Source organism: Mesoplodon densirostris, chromosome 7, assembly GCF_025265405.1.
Source record: "Mesoplodon densirostris isolate mMesDen1 chromosome 7, mMesDen1 primary haplotype, whole genome shotgun sequence".
NCBI lineage: Eukaryota > Metazoa > Chordata > Mammalia > Artiodactyla > Ziphiidae > Mesoplodon > Mesoplodon densirostris.
In genome coordinates this window covers 10,773,959-10,796,652 of record NC_082667.1, presented here as the reverse complement: position 1 = coordinate 10,796,652, position 22,694 = coordinate 10,773,959, and the positions used below count along the sequence as shown (strand labels likewise).

The following is a 22,694-nucleotide window of genomic DNA, read 5'->3' as shown; positions in this document are numbered from 1 at the left end:
AGTGTTTCCTCCCCAGTTCTGTGGCTTGTGGCTTCTCAGTTACAAAAGGGACCCTCCACCGAGGGCGGAGGATTCAAGTTGTTGTTGGCTGTAGAAAGAAGGCCTCTGGCTTGTGACCCTTCCAAATGGTCATGTGATGAGTCAGTGTTTCTATTATTCTCCCAAAGGTCCATTCGTGCAGAGGCCTGGAGTGAGGCGAGCTCATCAGCGCCTACATGGAAAGGAGCCATTCCAGCTGGCTGTAGCAAAGCTCCAAAGGCAACCTTTCACCCTGGGAGAGGTGATTAATGGTTTTAAGAGGGGATGTGGGAGTGTGGCAGTAGAACATCAGTTTCCAAAGGATTGCTGGAATTCAATCCGGAGTGGACATACCCAAGATTGTAGGAAACAAAAAACTGCAAGGACTCCAGTTTCCAAAGTCAAGACTGAAGCCACTGGTTAAGTAATAACCTTCTACTGAACGTAGCAGGTCTCCGTGGCTGAGGTCAGACCACTGAAAAGCATCAGAATAATAATCCCACCACGTTCTGTTTTTCTGACCTTGGCACCTTATAGTCAATCCTCCCATCTAGGATTAAATTTTTTAAATAATCACAATCTGGAGACCGTTGCTTGCCTGCCTCATTAAAGCTGGTCTCTGGCATGGGGGCAGGCCTTTTCAATTCAAACCATGACTTGAAGAATTCAAATCACAGTGCTGAGTTTCAAGTTCAAACTGTGGTTTTTGAGAGATGATTTTTTCCCCTAAGACCCTTATTCTCCACCCTCAGAAACCCCAGGAGAGTGAGGGGAAAAGAACGGTAAAGAAACACAAGGAATGCCTCCAGGGAAGGAAACTTACTCCGGAAGACCCCCAAAGCAGAGATGCTTCCTTGCTCTTTTCCTTTTAAGCTAGAATCTCTCAAAACCACAGTTTGAACTTGAAACCACAATTTTCCTGACACTGTATCAAAGGCTGGTCTTAAAGGAGCCAGCCAATATGCCTGGGATCAACCCTGCTCCACTGTTGGGACAGAGCAGCCTTTATTCCCACTGGATCACTGGTGGAAATATGGGCCCAGACACTCTGACCCACTGAGCTGAAAGAAGACAGGCTCTGTGTGCTGGATAGAAGGGTGAACCCCAAATGTGCCCTACTCCTGTATTTTCAAACCTAAGGCACCAAAGGTTTACTCAATTAAACCAGAAGAAATAAAATCAGAATCCAAAGCCCATGTGGCAACAGGAAGCTGGGCAGTGCACGAGGAGCAGTGCCTGGGGGGCTAGTTGGCTGAATGTTCCATATGCAACTGGCTGTAAAATGACATAAGGAAAGGCAGGCCAAGCAACCCCCAGGCCCTGGACATTACTAACACAGGCACCTGGGAATCAAACGATGACTACAGAGTCAAGGGCAACCAAAGACCACTGAATTTCAAAACCCTGACATCCATCATCCTTGGGATCCCACCAAGAGCGATCACCTGACAAAGGAGATGTACAGACGACATTTTGCTACTTGAAAGGAATGTTCCAGCAGCAAGGACAAGGGACTGCTGCAGTGGCTGTGAAGGAGGGAATGGAGCTTGCAGTAAACTGGGCACAGAGTGACTGAGATGCTGGAGAGCCGAGCAGGGGAAGAAAAGCAGAAACAAATGGATCCTTCTTCTTAGACTCTACTTTATTAGGTAAAACTCAGAAACTAACCACCAATTCATGTCCCCCCACCTCCTTCCCTCTGAAGAAGGCAGTTCCCCAGAGACAAAAAGGCTGTGGCTTAGAGATCATCCACCATCTGCAGGTTTTCTACTCAAGCAGCCCACTGTCTGGTGCTCAGCCCTCCAGACCAAAGCTCTCAGAGGCAACAGAAGAAAGCAAAGGAAGCTCTCATTTCAAAGACGACGAACCCCTCCCACCCCTCCTCCCTGCTACCCACAACCTCCCCACACCCCCAACCTAAATAAAAAGATAGTGAGGACAATGCATGAGTGTGGGAGACAGACAGACAGACAGACACACACACACACACACACACACACACACACACACACACAGAGCTTCCTTTCAGCCAAAGAGCTGCAAAATTGCTCCCTGGAAGGAGGACAACTGGCTACACCAATCAAGGCTTGGTGGCCCAAGGTGATGGCTGGAATCATATGAGACTGGTAAAAATCCAGGGAGAAAATATTTCACCTTCTGCCCTTTCCCAGGTCTCCAGCGAACTGGTTTTAGTTCTACAAAATCCCTGTTTCCACACAGGTAGGCCGTGGGTTCTAGGGCAGCTGGCCTAGGGAAAGATTTCCCATGGCCAAGAGACAACGGCAGGGGAGGAGGAGGAGAGCAGGAGGGCAAAGCCTTCAGAGAGGGCCTGGGAAAGGGGATTCCTGCCCTCGGCTAATGGATCCGCGTTAACTCCTCCACAACCTTGATCAGGTCATCCGCAGTGGCTTCTCGCTTCATTCCACTGCCATCGTCATACTGCAACGAGGAAGGGGCGGGAGGAGAGGCTGTGAGGGTGCTCTCGCTCCCCTGGGGAAGGGGATGCCCACCACAAGGGAGGCACCCCATTCTACCACTGCCATGCAGGGAGGAAGGACTCACAGTCAGAAGCCCACACCTCTCCTTGGGGGTTCAGGCCAGCAAGGTCTGCTGACAGCAAAGCTGCCCGGAGCCTGCCACCCAGTATATACTTCCCCAGAGGCATCATGTCCAGTGGGCAATGCCCCAAACCCCAGCACCATGGAAACTTCTCTTCCCTACAGGATCCTGACCCTGCCCCCTTCCTACAGGTCTGCCAGAGATCCCAGACATGCCCAAATGTGCCCTCGTTGCTAAAGTTACAGTGTTTGGTGCCTGACGGGGGAACCCACGAGCCTCAGCTTTATCTCCTTGCCCTTGGACCCCACCTTCCCGCGTGGGTAGAAGAAAACCTGAAAAGGGCCGTTAGAACGTGGGGACCGAGGGAGGGAAGGCCCCGGAGTTCTGCCGGCCTCCTGGTATGCCCGGCCCTGCAGGGGACTTGAGAAACGGGCCCAGGGCTAAATCCTGAGCAGCTCACCTGCAGGTTTGCCACAACCTCCTGCATCTTGGGCCGGCTGATGTCCAGGAAACTCTCAATCAGGTCCCCATCGATGAAGCCTGTGGCTGGTTCTGTCTTCCGTTCAGTATGAAAGGATCTCCAGGTGGACAGGCGAGTTAAGGAAAGTGCCAATTATCTGGAAATAAGTACCCTTGCTATAAGTCACCCCCACCTCTGCACAAGACCACAATCGAAAACTATCATCAGGATAAACAGGAAACAACGTTTTCAACTAAAAATCACATGGCTTTTGGGACAGTTTTAGAATTTCAAAGACCTATAAGCTATTACCTCATCCAATGGTTCTTAACTGGAGTAACTGTCAAAGTAACATTAAAAAAATACAAGGAATTCCCTGGTGGTCCAGTGGTTAGGACTCTACGCTTTCAATGCCATGGGCATGTGTTCGATCCCTGGTTGGGGAACTAAGATCCCGCAAGCCGTGCAGCAAGGCCAAAACCAGTTTAAAAATTAAAAAATACAGATTAAAACAAAATACAGATAAGACTCTTAGTTCAGAGCCTGGACATGTATTATTTTATTTTTTTACAAGTGCTCCATGTGAACTGGATGCTTCCCTGGGAAGAAAGAACCACTCTAAGTCTAGCCTTGACCTTCACAGATTAATAAACTGAGGCTTGGGACTTCCCTGGTGGCACAGTGGTTCAGAATCCTCCTGCCAATGCAGGGGACAAGGGTTCAAGCCTGGGTCCGGGAAGATCCCACATGCCGCGGAGCAACTAAGCCCGTGCGCCACAACTACTGAGCCTGTGCTCTAGAGCCCACGAGCCACAACTACTGAAGCCCGCGTGCCTAGAGCCCATGCTCTGCAACGAGAAGCCACCGCAATGAGAAGCCCACGCACCACAACAAAGAGTAGCCCCTGCTCGCCACAACTAGAGAAAGCCCGTGCACAGCAACGAAGACCCAATGCAGCCAAAAATAAACAAAGAAACAAACTGAGGCTCAGTAAGACAAGAGATGCGCCGAAAGTCCTGCGGGTTGTGGCAAAAACCAACCCTTCAGCCTCCCTCCTCCCTCACAGATTCATAGCGGGAGCCCCTCGCCCCTCCCGCCTCCCGCCTCCCTCGGGCTCCTTGTCTCTCTCCCATAATAAACAAACTTCCAGCAGTACTTGGATCCTAAGTGTCCCACGGGGGCTGATCCTTGGGCTTCTGGAGTTTGCACATTCTTTGCTTTTCCCCTCTTCTTCCGTTAGCCTCTCTGGTGAGGGTCCTCAGACACTACTGCCTCCAACAAGATCTCTGAAAGGACGTTCCGAAGTTGTGATCTAAACTTACGTTTGACAAGCAACACCAGAAAGGCCAGAGGCAGACACATTTCAGGAACAAAAATGCACATTTTCAAGATGAACCAGTGAAGCTGGGTGATAAGTACATGGGGATACACTACACTGTTCTCTCCACTATTGTGTGTTTGAAATTTTCCATAAGAAAAGGTTTTTTAAAAGCCTGTTCCCCACGGGAACCTAGTCAAGACATTTCCTAAACGGACAGCAGTTTCCAGAGGCTGCTTAGGGTAATGCAGCTCTCTGCCTGGGTCAGGACATGCTTCCTAGCAAGGGGGTACCTCTGGGAAGGATATAAGGAGTGTTCAATCTTGCCCACACTTTTGATGACTTTATTGAGTCGATTCTGCATGTCCAACAAGAGGTTGTACCAGCTCTCTGACAGTGAGGTCACCAGGCCTGAGGAAGCAAAGGGAACACGGAGCTGCAGAGCGGGCACTGCCTGCCAAGAGCAGCCCAGGCAGCAGCACGAGGAAGGACGAGCTGGCCACAGGCTCCTCCGCGAAACCCTGCTCTCCCTCGTCCCCCAAAACGGGAACGCTGCTCTCAGGAAGGAGGCGTGCACGGGGTGCGCCCCCCAGAGGTCACCCTTACCAATCATGCCGTTGACCGTGCCGAAGAGCACCGAGCCCTGGGTAGGGGTGGAGGTCTCGCCCAGATTCTGCATGACCAGGGAGCCGTGGCAAAAGACGTTGACAAACTCGCCCAAGTGGAAAAGCCCAACCTCCTGGAGGTGCTGCCGCTCCTCGTCGGTGGTGGCAGCGCTGCGAGGCAACACGAGAAGCTCACTACCCAGACTTCTGTCCCCCCAACGGGGCCCCGACAAGGACTGCGTGCAGCGGACAGACTCCCCGGTGAGCACCCCCTGCTCCACAGCAGAGGATCCTGCCTGTCTCATGGAAACCCTAACCCTCTGTGAAGAGGAGCACCGGAGCCTGAGAGAGGACCCAGCGTCCTCATTCCCCAACAGACCATACCCACAGCTGGTCACTCACCTATCCTTCTGACACACAAACAAGTTAAAGGCATTTTCAGCCCCCAGGAAATTGTCATCATCCAAGATTTCCACAGCACTCATCCAGTTGGGGTTAAAGTCTCGAGCAATCTTAAAAAAGACAAGGTACAAAAGGAAACACAATCAGCAGTTTGCATGGAAGCCACTGCTGGGACTTGGCCAAGAGCCTGCCCTGCCCCATGTTTAACAACCACCCCTTCAGAGAGATTCTCCCCACAGTCTGGCCAACTCAGCCCAGAAACGGAGCCTACTCAGAGCTCATGTTGGGGGTTTCTAAAAACACTTAATGGATGCAGAATGTAGGCTCCAGGGATGACATTTCTGCCCTCATTGGGCTTGATTATCCCTCACCACCAAGAAACACCCACGGGGTCGCAGCTTAAGGGAGCAGTCTGCCCCCGCCCCACTACCTCTTCGAAGTTGCCCTCCATGGGCTTGTAGGCCAGCAGCAGCACCGAGCGCATCAGGTCGCCCACCAGGATGAAGTCGCCCTTGGTCTTCAGGTACAGGGCCATGATGTTGTTGTAGTGGTTGCACTCGGTGCGGAGCTCCTTCTCCGTCGTCCATTCGTAAAGCCGCACCTGGCACAGGCAGTGCACTTCTGTCAACTCGAGGGGCCCGAACCCTCCTTAAGCCTCCAACTGCAGCACCATTTACCCAAGTGCAATGTGGGGTATGAAGTGGTTTGGTGTGGAACTTGCATGAACGTTTTTAATTTCAGTATTATGTATTTATGAAAAATGAAAATAGAATGAGCCCATGAAACTAACAACACAAAGTTTTCCTTTATATAAGAAAATGAGTCAGGGTAAAGAAAATATTAAGTAAACAGTAACACAAGTAATACTATGCATGTGACAAGACATGGTTTTGTGACGAAGTTTGGTAACTGACCTACGGAAATTGCTCTGGAAAAAGAGGATCCATCTCCAATTTCCTGATCAGAAAGGAACAAGATCACCTCCCAACAAATGGCCTCTTCTAACCCCTTCTCAAAACTCACACATTCCTGGCACCTTTTGATGTGAACCCAATGAGCCAAGAAAATAGCATGGGAAAGTCCAACAGAAGCTAAAGGACTCTAAAGCACTAGAGTCTGTGGCCACCCCTCCACCCAAAGGGAAAAAAATACCCCTTTTTTCTTCTCCACTGCAGTGTTTCTTCAGTTACAACTACAGCTCCAAAAGAATGAAGATGCTTTAGAATCAGCAGATAGATGAACACTCAGCCCAGCCCAGCCCTGGCAGACCCTTCAGGGTCCAGGCAGCCCCACCCATGGCCTCTGCACATGCAGACACTCTGGACAGAATATATTAAGCCACGATTTCTCAGGATGTGTCCAAAGGACCCTAGCTCCACAGGTATGCACTCCAAGAGTCATTCGTATCATTACAAGGGCTACCACACATCCATCGGCAGAGTGAAGGGAGCCCAGAACACCCCAGACTGGGGTAAGCCCAGCCTGGCTGGGCCTCCAGTCCTCCAAGAGTGGAGTAAAGTAGAGGCCAAGAACTCCACACGCTCCTGGGAACACACCCCACACGCCCCTCTTCATACTCCCAGCCTCCCTTTCTGCCGTGGAGATGGTCAGGACCAAGGTCAGACACCACCAAAATCCAAGACTCCCATTCTCAACCCAACAGGTCCTAGATCCCCACTGTCCAATATGGTAGCCACTAGCCACATGGCGACAAATACCTGAAATGTGGCAAGCCCAAACTGAGATGTGCTTTAAGTGTAAACCACACACGAGATGTGGAAGTCTTGGTATGAAAAAAAATGTAAAATTATCTCACTAATAACTTTTATATTGATTACATGTTGAAATAATACTTTAGATGTACCGGGTTAAATAAAATACATTACTAAAATTAATTTCACCTACTTTGAACTTTTATTCATGTGGCCACTAGACAGTTTAAAATTATACATGTGGCTCCTGTATTTCTATTACACAGCAACGGACGTCTTATAATCTGACCCCTCCCAATTCCTGCATCTGTTCACTGTACCCTCTGGAATACAGGGTCACTAGTCACAGGCAGCCTGCTCTCTAGCCAATCCCTTGTCAGTCTAACTGAAATGCTGATCTTTCAAAAGGGCTCTGTGGCCCTCTCAACTTGGCTATTCTCTCTCCCACTGTCCCTCGTACCACTGGGACTACAGGGAGGACAGCCTTCCATGCATCCTGCCTGCCTCCTAAACACGCCAGCTCTCAAGTTCACACCACCAGACAACTACCCCACTGTCACATCTCCACCCCCACGCCATCACTCTCTCCTAACATGACACCCCAGTAATTCTTGGTGACTTTAATATTCACAGAGAAGATCCTTCCAATACCCTGATCTCTGTCCTTTTCTGACCCCCCTCTTCCCCACCTATCTTGTCCATTCCTATGGTCACCCCTTAAGAGCCTGTCATTAAAAGTAACTACACAGGGCCTCCCTGGTGGCGCAAGTGGTTGAGAGTCCGCCTGCCGATGCAGGGGATGCGGGTTCGTGCCCCGGTCTGGGAGGATCCCATATGCCGCGGAGCGGCTGGGCCCGTGAGCCATGGCCGCTGAGCCTGCGCGTCCGGAGCCTGCGCGTCCGGAGCCTGTGCTCCGCAACGGGGGAGGCCACAACAGTGAGAGGCCCGCATACCGCAAAAAAAAAAAAAAAAAAAAAGTAACTACAGAATCTTCTGTCCCCAGTTTCACTGCTTCTCAGATGCCCAGAGTCCATCACCACAATCCTTGTCTTACGGATTCTCCACTCCCTTGCCCCTCTCTCCCTCGATCATGCTCACCCAACAAAAACAGACTTTGGTAAAATTAATTTTCAACTACAAGCTGAGGAAAACCCACCAACCAGCATGACTGGTCTCATTTTAAATTCATACCTCCTCCACTCTCCTCAAAACTCTAATACCATGGGCTTCCCTGGTGGTGCAGTGGTTAAGAATCCACCTGCGATTGCAGGGGACACCAGTTCAAGCCCTGGTCCAGGAAGATCACACATGCTGTGGAGCAACTAAGCCCGTGCGCCACAACTGCTGAGCCTGAGCTCTAGAGCCCACGAGCCACAACTACTGAAGCCCGGACACCTAGAGCCCATGTTCCTCAACAAGAGAAGCCACCGCAATGAGAAGCCCGCACGCCGCAACGAAGAGTAGCCCTCGCTCGCCGCAACTAGAGAAAGCCCACGCATAGCAACGAAGATCCAACACAGCCAAAAATAAATAAATAAATAAATAAAAACTCTAATACCTCCTCTTCCAGCCTTCCTCTCAGCTACTTCACAGAAGATGGACACAACCAAAGGAGGATTTCCACCTGCTTCCACCACCTGAAGCCAACACTGTGCATTAGAGCCCCCTTAGCTACTCAAAACATGGCTCCAGCAACTCTCCTTTAATGGACCCTTGCTATCAGCTAGAAATGTGCAGCAGTATTTCCTAACTTAAAAAATTAAAGGGCTTCCCTGGTGGCGCAGTGGTTGAGAGTCCGCCTGCAGATGCAGGGGACATGGGTTCGTGCCCCGGTCCGGGAAGATCCCACATGCCGCAGAGCGGCTGGGCCCGTAAGCCATGGCTGCTGAGCCTGCGCGTCCAGAGCCTGTGCTCCGCAATGGGAGAGGCCACAATAGTGAGAGGTCCGCGTACCGCAAAAAAAAAAAAAATTAAATTAAAAACTCTCCTGTGCTGACATTCCTCTGTAGCTACCCCATTACTCTCTTCTTTACTGCAAAACTCCTGGAAAGGGTTTCCTGATCCTAGCTGTTCTCGCCTCCTTGTCCTGGTTGAACCCTCTCCATTCAGGTTCCATCCCCACCACTCAACCAAAAGAGCTAAACCAAAGGCCATTTCTCGATCCTTATGTTATCTGACCCACCAACAGCACTTGCAGTTCATCACTTCCCTCCTGCTTCAAATACTTTCTTTCCATGGCTTCCAGAACACTTTTCTTGGTTCCTCTCCTACTTCACTAGGCACCTCCTCTCTGTTTGGCTGAATCTTCCTTCTCGCCCCAACTTTGAAAGGCTGGCGGGCCCCAGGGCTCAGTCTTCAGATCTCTCCTCTATCCACTCTCAGCAGGTAGGTGATCTCAGGTGATCACCACTCTCAGCTTTACATGCCACCTAATAACTGCCACACTGGTATCTTCAGTCTGCTTCTTGCTAGAACCCATACCTCTCTCATCCACCTACCTACCTGACATCTCCACTGAGATGACTACTGAAACTTAGCATTTTCAAAACCAAACCTCTGGTTTCCCCACTGCAACATAAGAAGAAATATACATTTGGTCTCTGCCCCCCGTTCCTGACATAAAGTTCCTAAAACCTTTGTAATTTCCTAATAGGAATGTTTTACACAGAGCTCCTAAATCCCTTGGAATTTCCTAGGTGATAGGAGTCTTTCGTTCTAACGATGCAATTCTTGGTGGTTCCTGGATAGCTACAGGATGGGGGCTGGTCACCAGAAAGACCAAGCCATGAACAGAAGCTTGGAACTTTCAGCACCACCCCCATTCTCCAGGGAAGAAAGAGAGGCTGGAGACTGAATTAATGATGGATCATACCTATATACAGAAGCCTCTATAAAAATCTCTAAACTATGGGGTTCAGAGAGCTCTTGGGTTGGTGAACACAGCCACATACTGGGAGGGGAGTGCATTCCAACTCCACGAAGACAGAAGTTCCTGCCCGCAGGACCCTTTTGGACCTTGCCCTACGTACCTCTGCATCTGGCTATTAATTTGTATCCTTTATAAAATCCTTTGTAATATGCCACTAAACATAAGTAAACATTTCAAATGAAACGTTGTAGTGGTTGCACTTGGTGCAACAAATTATCAAACCTAAGGGGGGTGGGGAATTTGGGGAACCCCTGACTTTGTACCAAGTCAGACAGAAGTTTGGGGACCACTACTTAGGACTGGGGTTTGAAGTAAGGACAGTCTTGTGGGACTGAGCCCTTAAACCTGTGAGATCTGACACTAACTCTGGGTGGCTAATATCAGAATTCAATTAAATTACAGGACGCCTGGTTGGAAAACTGGTTGGTATAGGGATTAAAAACCCCACATACGGTGTCAGAAGTGTTGTGAGGAAAGAAACAGTTTTCCTTTCCCCTCCAAACCTGCTCCACTCACAACCTCCCCCCATCAGTACAGAGCAACACCATCCTTGTTACTCAGGCCAAAACTCTTGGCCCTTTATTCCCTTCTCACGCCTCATCTTCAATCCATCACCAGAGCCCCTCAATACTAACATCTGCAGAATCCGACTACCCTTCACCTCCTCTATCAGCACCCTGCTCCCAGCAACCATCAACTGCTATCTGGATCATCACCAGAGCCTCCTAACTCATCTCACTGCCTCTACTCTTGGTCCCCTACGACCTTTTCCAGGATGCACAATGAGCTTTTCGAAATATAACTACAGTCATGTCACTCATTCGCTCGAACCCTCTAGAGGTCTCCATCACCCTCAGAGTAAAACCCAAAGTCCTGACACACTCAGCCTATCAGGTTCCACAAGTGCTGGCCCTCCGCTGCCTCTCGGACTCATCTCCCGGCACCCAGCAGCGCCCACCCATGCAGAGCGCAGGCTGGCCCCGGACTCCTGGCACTTGTCTTCTCCCAGACCAAGGCATGGCTTGCTCCCTCCCTTCCTTCAGGAACCTGCCCAAAAGCCACTGTATAAACAAGACCCTCCTGACCACATGACAAAACAGCGCCACCATGGGGCTTCCCTGTTGGCGCAGTGGTTGAGAATCTGCCTGCTAAGCAGGGGAACGGGTTCGAGCCCTGGTCTGGGAAGATCCCACATGCCACGGAGCAACTAAGCCCGTGCGCCACAGCTACTGAGCCTGCGCATCTGGAGCCTGTGCTCCACAACAGGAGAAGGCCGCGACAGTGAGAGGCCCGCGCACTGCGATGAAGAGTGGCCCCTGCTCGCCGCAACTAGAGAAAGCCCTCTCACAGAAACGAAGACCCAACACAGGCAAAAATAAATAAATAAATTTATAAAAAACAAAAAAACAGCGCCACCTCCCATGCTTGCTCTGGTACTCCTTCAGCTTTTTGTCCCGTTTTTATTTCTCACCATGTATTTCTCATCGTCCTGGGTACACATATGTATTCTATTTGCTCACTGGCCCCAGAAGGCTAGCTCTTGGTCCATTTCGTCTACTGCTACATCCCAACTACCAAAACAGTGCCTGGTATATACTGCCAAGTGTTCAGTTAATATTTCTTGAATGAATGTCGATTTAAAGTATTTAAATGTCTCTCTATTCTTGATCTTCTCAGAACCTTTAATATGATAAGATGCACCGTGAAGCTTCTAAGAAGAGGATACAGGATACAGCAGTTCCCAAATGTATTTGGCCATGAAACTCATTTTTTTTTGCAAGGGAGGAGGTGGGGTCATGCCAGAAGCAAAGTGGCATATTTCACAGGCCTAGTATTTCAGGGACGTACTCAGGATAACGCGGTTTGGCTCATTTTGTTCCACAAAGATGAAATATTCTCGCGTCACAACACATTCTAAGCGCAGGGACCACAGCTCTTACCCCTTTCTCAATTCCCGCAGCGCTTAGGATGATATGATTGGGTTTCACATAACCAAATCTGCCGTCCGGTCCAACCCCAGCTCCCCACATTCCCAACCCCATCCTCCATACTCACTACTTTGTGATCCTTAAAATCGTGACACACGTGCAGCTTCAGGAAATACAAGGGAAACGTGTTCTGTGGACAATGGTGTGAGGCCTAAGGCATGACACCAGTGGGAGGGGCCTCACCGTGCTGTTGATGCTGGCTAACAACTTCCCGTTAAATTCCACCATAGAGTACACAGCCCCTTTCACCTCCTTTTCAGCCACAGTCTGTAGTTTTCCTGGGGGAAAAAAGATACTCTTAAGTCTCCTTTATGAGCCCACACTTTAACTAATCAAAAGAATCCCATGCTTCCCCGCTGGCTCTAATTCCTGCCCCCAAGACCACTCATCTGAAAGCAGGAAATACAGAGTCAGTATACAGTGGGGTTAACCACCACTGGAAGTGTGAACCCCAGATGTGCAGGGATTCTACACAGCATCGAGGATGTGTCTCCCACCCTGGGACTCCAGATCTCTCTCTCAAGATGGAGACCAAATTCCATCTCAGCCATCTAATCTGAGATTTCGGGGCTGACAGCTAGTCTTTAGAACCATCTTGAGTAGGGGAGATGGGAAAAGATGTAGAAATGAACTCAAAGTGCTGACGCTGGGAAGAGGACCTTAAAGGCTGAGCAGCCAAGTGGGAAACACACCCAGGACTCCTACTAGGATTCCTAACTCTCGTTCTGGTCGGCAGGTTCTCTTATTCATAGTTCACCTCTCCCCGTTTTTCCTTCCTTTCAAAGAGTAAAAAAGGAAGAAACACGTGCTAGATTTTATTTGTGCCTCTGCTCACATACTCCACAACTCATTCAGATCATCAAGAGCTTAAGAGAAACATCATGAGTCTCACGTCACAGCAATTAACCCAAGTTCTTCTGCGTAACGGAGACTGAAACCTAAAAGAGTCTGCTTACTTTCCCAGTTCCAAATCTCTCAAAATCCGGAGACTGTGTCCGCTTACCATCTGAATACTGAAAGACCACAATACGACCCTGCTTGGGCTCCGCCTCTTCAGGGTACACCATGGCCGTGCCCACGATGAAGTACGTGTTGGGGTCTTTGCCCAACCTGCAGGAGACTAGGCTGAGGGCATACTCGTTCTGCAGGAACTGGTGGGCGTGGAGCACTAGAAGGGAGGAGAAGAGATGCGACTGGCTGACAACCCCCACGCAAGCACGCTTCTGTACTTCTGTGAGGCCCGCAGCTCAGCTCAGAGTAGATCTGCCTCCTGCTATTCCTGTCTCCTCACCAACCTATTCTGACCTGAGGAGGCCCAGCACTCTGGACTCACGGCCAACTCAGAGGCCCCACCCCTTTCTGCTCCTCCTAGGATGGTCTGCCAGTGTCTTATCAAATTCTGTAATACAGCAGAGCCCAGAAGAGCCTAGCTTGGGGAGGACATAGGTACAAAATGACAGAAAGAGCTCATGTGCACCTTCAAAGGTGTGCTGGTCAATGATAAGGAGGTTATGCACCTCCACCTCTTCTCCAAAGGAGGTCTCGTGAGGGGCTGTGCTGCTGGAGAACAGCTTGCTGGAGCTGACGCTGCTGGACAGGGCCTGGGAACAGAGAGAACACACATCACCCCACTCAAAAGCAGAACGGGTGCTGGGAACAACAGTGTGAGCACCAGGCAGGATCAGGGAACAGTGGCTGAATCTGAACGAGGAAACCTTAAGGCTGGCCGCCTGCATGGAGCCTAAAGAACAGAGGGCTTCAAAGAGGACTCAGGGACCAAGGCTAAGGATCCAAATTCCATATGGTATTGACACAGCAATCCCAAACACCGCCAGAATCTAAGGGCATTAAAGAGCACTAAAACAGTGATGCTACGACAATCAAGAAAGCTAACGAGAAACTCAGGCGACCTATAAAGTGACAGGCTTCCACCTCTCTCAATGGGAGGAGCAGGAGAGCACTGCAAATAAAAAGAAAAATGTAAAGACCTTCTACTCTGGATTAAGGGAAGAAGCCACACCACAGATGTCTGCGAGCAAGGAAGGCAGAGAATACGTGGAATAAAACGATCAGCTAACATCTCCATTGGGTCTGTGATGTGAGGCTCCATATTGTCCCACTATTATCATTTTGCAGATGAGAAAACTGAAGTTGCCCAAGGTCACCCAGCTAGCAATAAACTTTGGAGTCAGTTCTGTCAGACTCCAAATCCCATGCTCTTACCTATTATACTGCACTGTTACCCATACCCTACACAAAGCACCCAAACTGATGTTAAGAGAAAAGGAATTATTCATCAGGCAAGGCTACCAAGTACCAAAATCATCAACAGCCACGCTTACTCAAAGTTCTTCTCAAGCCTCTAATGAGGGGGCCAAATCCAGCTCACTGCCTGTTTTTATAAAGTTTTATTGGGGACTTCCCTGGTGGCGCAGTGGTTAAGACTCCGTGCTCCCAATGCAGGGGGCCTGGGTTTGATCCCTGGTCAGGGAACTAGATCCTACACGCATGCCTCAACTAAGAAGCCCACAAGCCACAACCAAAGGAGCCCTCAAACCGCAACTAAGGAGCCTGCTTGCCACAACTAAGACCCAGGGCAACCAAATAAATATATAAAATTTTTTTTTTTTAATCAAGTTTTGGGACTTCCCTCATGGCGCAGTGGTTAAGAATCCGCCTGACAATGCAGGGGACATGGGTTTGATCCCTGGTCCGGGAAGATCCCACATGCCACGGAACAACTAAGCCCGTGCGCCACAACTACTGAGCCTGCGCTCTAGAGCCTGTGCTCCGCAACAAGAGAAGCCACCGCAATGAGAAGCCCGTGCGCCACAACGAAGAGTAGCCCCCGCTCACCTCAGCTAAAGAAAGCCCGCGCACAGCAATGAAGACCTAATGCAGCCAAAAATAAATCAATTTCAAAAAATTTTTCTTAAATAAATAAATAAATAATAAAGTTTTATTGGAACCCAGCTATGCCCACCTGTTGTCTATGGCTGCCTTTGTAATGGCAGACAGAGTTGAGTAGCTGTGACTGAGATCATAGGACCTGCAAAGCCAGAACTATTTACCAGCTGAGCCTTTACAGAACAGTTTGCTCCGCTCTCACACCATCGTTCTTTGTCCACTGCCCTCACCTGGGTGCTGGCGCTGGGCCTCAGAGCAGTTGTGCCCCCACTCGTGTCCTGGACTTCAATACGGCTGGAGAGGACCCCGAAGCACTGGGACACCTCCTGGTAGCAGATCTTCCTGTAGAACAAGTACAGAGCAACAGGGCCCCCTCAGGAGAAGTCTGAGGCGCTCCACACCAACCCCCAGGGCACCCCTGACCCCGCAGCTCCCCTACCCTGCCCTCACCTAGGAGATTCGTAGAGGGGAACCGTACGAATGTGCAGCTTCTGTATCTCGTCAATGGTGCCAATGGTGAGGGTGCTGTTGTTGGCCAGTGCCAGGCTGGAAAGAAGGTTCTGGGTTTAGACTGAGTAGACCCAAGGAAGAAAAGGATTCTACGAGGCAACTCCATAAGGGGAAGGAAAACAAGGCAGAATTACACTAGCTTACCCCAGGGTAGGGGTTCTCAACTATGACTCTATGCTAAAAACACACCTGGGGAACATGCCTGGTCCTGCCCCTGAGATTTTCCTATTTAATTGGTCTGGTTGGGCCTAGGCTGAGATTTTTAACAGCTAACTATTTAATACTAAAGCATTCGAATATAGAACAACGATGCTCCAACTGTCAAGCCATGCTGGCATCAGAATCAGCTGGGAGGCTTGTTAAACTAGACTGCTGGGCCCAACCCTGGAGTTCCTGATTTAGTGGATCTGTGGGTGAGGCCTGGTAATTCACATTTCTAATGCGTTCCCAGGTAGTGCTGTGGCTGCCGTGAGGGGCCACACTTTGCGAATCACTGCTCCAGGGGAATACATCAAGATCTCTGCATCAGGGGTTCTGAAACTTGACTCATCATGTGAATTGCCTAAAAGGTTTTCTAAAAATATAGATTCAGATCTAGGGCTCAACCCTAGGTCCACTAAATCAAACTCTAAGAAGGATTCAAAAACAATTCTGTACATTTAAAAAGGGTTCCAAGGTGTTTCTACTGCATAACCAAGATTTGCAAACCTCTGCTCTATACTTCCCATCTCAGCTGTTCACTGACTTTGTCATTAGGAAAAGGCTGGAGGGGAGGGTCTGAGGAAAACAACACGATGTCCTCACTCCTGGCTCTTGCTGAGGAAAGAAAAAGAGGCTCACCTGTCAGGGTAGCCATCTGAGTTGAGGGGACACATGTAGTTCACCTCCTTGAGGTTGACATTGGAGAAGACCAATTTGTGGTTGCTGCTGTAGATGACAGTGGGGCGGTCAGAGCAAGCAAAGACGTTGGTGGTAGAAAGAGAACGGAAAGTCCTCAATACGGTGGGCTGGGTGCCCAGAGTCACCTTCTTACGGTCGCTCAACAGGCCTACAGAAAGAACGGCATCCAGAGAAAAAAGGAAAGAAACGAAACAGGACACACAGCTGGATTGTGAAGCTTCAAAAGCAGCACCCTGAGGCTAAGAACTCTGCCAACTTCAATACTCCAGATTTTCCGAAGAGCCCCTCACTCGAGGTGCTAGTCTCACCTGTCTCAATGTTGAGCCCAAAGTAGAAAAGCGCCCCATCTCCCAAGGCACAAAGGAGGTAGTGGCTACTCTCAAAGGTGGTCATCAGGATAGAACGAGGAATGATCTCTGTGGGAAAGAGGTACATTAAGTTCTTGTTCCAAATTCTGATTCTGATCCCAACCCAGGTCCTTAAAAGAAACACACCTCCACCCAGCATCTCTTTGTGCAGTAGCTCAAAAGAGGGCAGCTTCGCGATTCGGGCTGAGATGTCTGTCCAGAGACCAATAGCACAGAGAGGGGACATTCCACTGCTGTCCCCTAAAGGGGTGATGTCCAAGCAGGCCACTTCGTGTTCCATCTCTGTGTGGCTGAACAAGGAAGAATATGGCAGAGGAAGGAATCCAAGGATCAAAGAAGTCCCAGAGAACAGGGAGGGCAAAAAGAGCAGACAGATAAACACACACCTGATCTGTCGGAGCTCCTGAGGATGGATCTGCAGGTAGTAGAGGGCCCTTCCCACAGCTACCACTACCTGGCTGCTATTGCAGGAGGCCACACTGATGTTCTTGCCCTGAGGCTCCTTCCACTCACTGACGAGAGCTTTGGGGTCTTGAGAGACCAACCTCACAGATGCTGAAGTGATCTAGAGAAAGAAGAGCAATGTCTCCAAGCCCCTGCAGGGATCTATCCGGGGGTGAGAAGGTGGTAAATGCTGCCCTGGTGGAACCCTAAGAATAAGCTCCTCTGCCATATAGATTTATTTTTCCAAAGTTCTTCCATGATTAATTACATAAAGATGTCATTTTTAGCTGAAGCCCTGAAGAAGACTGGCTTCAAGCAGCTTACAGGTTATATACCTACAGGCAGAAAAAGAGAAGGCCTGTTTCACTCTGTGTAAGGCTTGGGTAACACACCCTATGGAAAGGTATCGATGGAGTAAGACCTGCAACTACAAGTCTAGCTGTTTTTCTCAACCCAAAAATCAGACCTCTAAAATATCCAAGTTCTGGGAATTCCCCGGTGGTCCAGTGGCTAGGACTCCGCACTTTCACTGCTGAGGGTGCGGGTTCAATCCCTGGTCAGGGAACTAAGATCCTGCAAGCCACGCAGCACAGCCAAAAAAAATAAAATAAAATAAATAAAATATCCAAAATATACAAGTTCTTTACTAGGTATGAATACATTTTATACACTTATTTCATCACTGAAATAAAACAAAAAGCAGGTTGATAACACTATTATGTATCAATACACCTTACTTATCAAAATTGAGTTTCTACTTAAAGAGGAAAGCCCTTTAGAATTATAAACACTATGGGGGATGCAGAAACACTACAAGCTATTATTCATACTAATGAACTACAATGGGATTACACAATACTTCAAAGGGTTATTAGTCTTTCCATTTGGTAAAGAAGCCCATCATTGTAGAGAAAGTGGCGGGGGGTGGGTGGTGGTGGGATGAATTGGGAGATTGGGATTGACATATATACAATAATATGTATAAAATAGGTAACTAATAAGAACCTGCTGTATAAAAAAATAAATAATTCAAAAAAAAAGACATCACTGTGAAGTTAAAGACAAGCCTCAAAAAAAAAAAGTATATGAGAAGGCACATTTAGAGGGTTAGAAAGAAAGTTAGAAAAGAGGGAAGTGGACAGAAGCTCAGGAGGGACACATCTCAAGAAAGAGGCAGCAGCTACTGGAATGTGCGTCCAATATAGTAGGAGGGGTCATATCGGGCAGCCTGCAGTGAAGACAGGAGAAGGAAGACAGCCAGTGTAGACAAAGACTTTTTTGATTCCAGAATCTAGATGAAGACGGAGATGGGGCAATAGCTGGAAGGAAGTTCTGGGGTCTACAAGTTATCTTTTTAAGGCCAGCAAGGTCTACGTGTAATTCAAAGCTAGAGGAGCCAAAGGGGGAGGGGTGGTTGTCTTCAAGCCCCAGTGCAGGGTCTAGAGGACCAAGGACAGGGTGTGATGCCGAGCCGAGGCTGCAGGATCACAGCTCTGGGAAAGGAAAGGCTACAGTTTGGGAGAGATCAGAAAGCAGAACTCTGGTTTCATACACAGAAAATGTGGTCCTTTTGATGGCTCAACAAAGGTGTTTCAGAAGCTTCAATGGGGAAGACTAAAGATTTTAATAAAAAACCTAATACTGCCCTTGAAAAAAAAAAGAGAAGAAACCCATCATTAGTAATAATTGGGCTGGTATAAAATAGGAAATCAGCTTTTGAAGGTTCTGGTCTAGTGTAAATTATAAAACCAGGGCAGCAGCATAATTCTGAAAATCAAAAAAAAAAAAAAAAAAAACCCAAAAAACAGGAAAGCCCTTTAACAACAGATAAGTGAGTTGGGGCCAGTATTCAGGCCACCAGTTAGAAAACACTGACAAAGCGATGAGTCAGTAACTGGGCACTTCCCACATTTGTTCAACAAACTGACAGAAGCTTCCCTCTGGTTTTTACCAAACCCACCACTGCCTGTTGCCTAAAAGGAAGACCAAGAGGATAAAAAGATAGAGACAGTTCAATAGTCCTCAGGCTCTCAAGTGCTATACCTGCCACAGGCAAATCACTGCCTCTGCTCAGTGTGGAGAACGGCTCAAAAGGTGAGGAGGGTGTGCAAAAAACCAAGAGCATAATGGTCACTCCAAACTGAAAAAGGCTGCCAGGCGTTGAGAGGTGCGAAGAAATCAGGCTCTCACAGCTAACAAAAGTGCCAAAAGGCTATATGCCCCCCATATCACAGAAAGATTTAACATAAGGATCTGAACAGAGTTAGAACTCTGGTTATAATAATTAGTACCTTGAAAGTGCTGCCAAAAGTCATATATGGATGGTAGCCTATGACTAGTTTTTCTTCTTTGTGCTTTTCAGTATTCTCCAAATAAGTATATACTACTATTATAACACAGGGAAAAAATGTGTCTCAGAAGACAGGAGATAATTAGTGTGAAAACAATATCCCCCTGCCTACCCCCCAAAAAATATATATATAATGATCCCATCCATAAAAGAAAATGTGAATAAACACAATATACAGTCATCCCTCAGTATCTGCAGGGGACTGGCTCCAGAATCCCCCAGCCGATACCAAAATCCACAGATGCTCAAGTCCCTTATATAAAATGGAACAATAATTGCTTATAAGCTACTCACATCCTTAAGTGCCCTTTAAATCATCTCTAGATTCATTATAATACCTAATATAATGTAAATGCTATGTAAATAATTGTAAATACAGTGTAAATGATACATAAATAGCTGCTGGTGCACAGCAAATTCAAGTTTTGCTTTTGAACTTTCTGAAGTTTTTTTTCCCCATTTTTTTCGGCCGTGCCACTTGGCTTGCAGGATCTCAGTTCCCTAACCAGGGATGGAAGTGAAAATGCCAAGTCCTAACCACTGGACCACCAGGGAATTCCCACCCCAAATATTTCTGATCCACGGTTGGTTGAGTCCGCGTATTACGAAACCCGCAGATACAAAGGGCCGACCGTATATACATTTGCAAAGAAAAATTAAAGCTAAAAGGAACAACTCCAAAGTTAAAAGAGTTAATTAAGTTGCTCTCAGTAGTGGGTGATCAGGTAATTTCAATTTTTTCCCTAGCCTTTTTACATTACTTTTAGAGCCATAAAAATTGACTTCAAAAATCCGGTAGTGCTCTGTACTGCACTCTAGGTCAAATTCAAGTGTAAACGAGGCCCGCCCTTTTCTCTGTTACTACCTGGATGAGTTGTTGATGAGCCACGTTGCCACAGAAGAACGTCTGCTGATCGTCCACAAATCCCATCAGTTCGGTTTCTTCCACTTCCTCTCCATTTAACATGAGAACTCTGCAGCAGAATGGAAGGCCAGGGTCAGCCAGACCAGCTGCCCCACCTTGCAACCTTCACATGAGCACCTGGAGCTGGCACCAGACTCATCTTACCTTGTCTGGCCCACAAAAGAGAGCACCAAAGTGTCATCAGTCTCTCGATTAGGATCAGACCGCAGGGGCCATAAGCCTGGAACAAAGATCAAAGATTAAGAGGCACAGCACAGACCAACACTCGGCTCCCACAATCTAAGGAAGGAGCAGCCTAACCCCACGGGAAGAGCAAGAAATTTGGCGTCAGTCCTGAGATGAAATACCCACTCTGTTCCTCCCTGGCTTTAAGACTCTGAAGAAGTTAGATATTTTTAAAGCTGTTTGAGCCTGGTATTTTTAAGTTTTTCATTTGATTTTGGACGGGATAATTCATTTCCATGACTCAAAGTCAAAATTTGTTTTTTATTTTTTAATTTTTTTAAATTTATTTTATTTTTGGCTGTGTTGGGTCTTCGTTGCTGCACACGGGCTTTCTCTAGTTGTGTCGAGCGGGGGCTACTCTGTTGCGGTGCGTGGGCTTCTCACTGCAGTGGCTTCTCTTGTTGCGGAGCTTGGGCTCTAGGTGCACAGGCTTCAGTAGTTGTGGCACATGGGATCAGTAGTTGTGGCTCGCAGGCTCTAGAGCGCGGGCTCTAGAGCGCAGGCTCAGTAGTTGTGGTACATGGGTTTAGTTGCTCCATGGCATGTGGAATCTTTCCGGACCAGGGCTCGAACCTGTGTCCCCTGTATTGGCAGGCAGATTCTTAACCACTGAACCACCAGGGAAGTCCCAAAATTTATTTTTTAAATATTTAACACAGAAGTCTCACCCCTATACCTCTCCTTCCAACCTAGCCCCCAAATAAGTAAACAATAGTTTATCCTTTCAATTCTTTTTAATTTAGGAAAATAGATAAACACTGTGTTGCAAGCCAATATATACAATAGCCTATCACAAACTGTCTGCACCTTGTTTTTTCATCTAATATATGCCTGGGCCTTTATCATAACAGAATAATTCCTTGTTTTTGACATCTGCACAGTATTTAATTGTATGGATATAACAGTTTATTAGTTAGTTCCCACTGACGGACCCTTTTTCAGTATATTGCCACAATATACAATGCCACAATGAGTAATCTTGTATTTATGTCACTTTATACATATAAAGGTCTATGGGCTAGATGCCCAGAATTGGGCTTGTGGGGCAAATCACTAGGTGCAGTTGTAGTTTCCGTACACATTTTCAGTGAGCATGCTCATTTTCTCACAGCCTCACCAACACAACGTGTTGTCAAACTTCGATTTTGGCATCTGATAAAGTATTGTATCGCTATTTTGTTTTGATTCGCACTTCTCTTATTATAAGTTAGGCTTGTTACCTGTCCATCCATGTACTTTGCTAATTTGGGGGCAGGAAATTTTGTGGTCTTTCTAGAAATTTTTTATGAATTGAGAGAGATTAGGCCCTTGCCTATAAGATGAACTACAAATGTTTTTATCCAATTTGCCATTTCTTCTTACTTAGCTTACAGTGTTTTATTTTTGGCATGCAGAAGTGTTTTATTTTTATGCTGATAATTTATTAATCTTTCTTTATGGCTTCTGTACTTTTGAGTCATTGTTTGACTATCCTCACTCCAAAATTAGAAAGGAATTCACCACCTTTTTCTTTTAGCTTTTGTATGGCTTCATTTTTTTACATTAAGTCTTTGATCCATTTAGATTCTAGCAAGGTAGACACTGCGCAGTTTGGATCCAAATTTATCTTTTCCCAAATGACTCCAGTTATCCCAACACCATTTATTCAAAAGAATTATCTTTACCTCACTGACCTGAGATACCACCACTATTGTACACTAAAGTCCCACACACAGTTGTGTCTATTTCGGGACATCTGAGTCTGCCCATGGGACTCTTGCCTATTTGTGCACCAAAACCAAACTTTTAATTTCTAAGGTTTAATAGTACGTTTTTATATCTGGTAGGACTAGGCTCGTCTCATTGCTCTTTTTTAAGTTTTCCTAGCTTTTCTTGCTGCTTCTGTTTCCCATTTGGACTTTGACTTGCCCAGGCCAAAGAAAAAAAACCTATTGATATTTTTATTGAAATACATTAAATATAAAAATCAGAGAGAAAAAGCTTTTAATGTTAATTTATAAGACCTTGGCATGTCTTTTTCATTTGATCAATCTATCCTTTTAATCCTTTAAGAGTATCTTAAAAGTTTTCCTTA

At 47.5% G+C, this 22,694-nt stretch overlaps 1 protein-coding gene across 2 annotated transcripts in view; it reads right to left on the bottom strand.

Annotated features, from left to right (window-relative positions):
* Nucleotides 1-1,639: 1,639 nt before the first annotated feature.
* DDB1 (damage specific DNA binding protein 1) overlaps nt 1,640-22,694 on the bottom strand; it is a 31,666-nt gene continuing 10,611 nt past the window's right edge. Inside the window, exons 11-27 of one of the 2 annotated variants that reach the window (XM_060103797.1) lie at nt 20,540-20,615; nt 20,336-20,444; nt 17,063-17,241; nt 16,803-16,966; nt 16,617-16,724; nt 16,249-16,456; nt 15,349-15,444; nt 15,129-15,240; nt 13,469-13,592; nt 12,995-13,159; nt 12,175-12,269; nt 5,793-5,963; nt 5,363-5,472; nt 4,962-5,131; nt 4,664-4,766; nt 3,038-3,161; nt 1,640-2,457 (exon numbers count right to left, since the gene is read on the bottom strand). In XM_060103797.1, the coding sequence (XP_059959780.1) occupies nt 2,374-2,457; nt 3,038-3,161; nt 4,664-4,766; nt 4,962-5,131; nt 5,363-5,472; nt 5,793-5,963; nt 12,175-12,269; nt 12,995-13,159; nt 13,469-13,592; nt 15,129-15,240; nt 15,349-15,444; nt 16,249-16,456; nt 16,617-16,724; nt 16,803-16,966; nt 17,063-17,241; nt 20,336-20,444; nt 20,540-20,615 (2,198 nt within the window). In that variant the 3' untranslated portion in view covers nt 1,640-2,373. Of the gene's footprint in view, nt 2,458-3,037; nt 3,162-4,280; nt 4,324-4,648; nt 4,767-4,961; nt 5,132-5,362; nt 5,473-5,792; nt 5,964-12,174; nt 12,270-12,994; nt 13,160-13,468; nt 13,593-15,128; nt 15,241-15,348; nt 15,445-16,248; nt 16,457-16,616; nt 16,725-16,802; nt 16,967-17,062; nt 17,242-20,335; nt 20,445-20,539; nt 20,616-22,694 lie in introns of those variants that run through there. The other variant, XM_060103798.1, reaches the window with a different exon arrangement.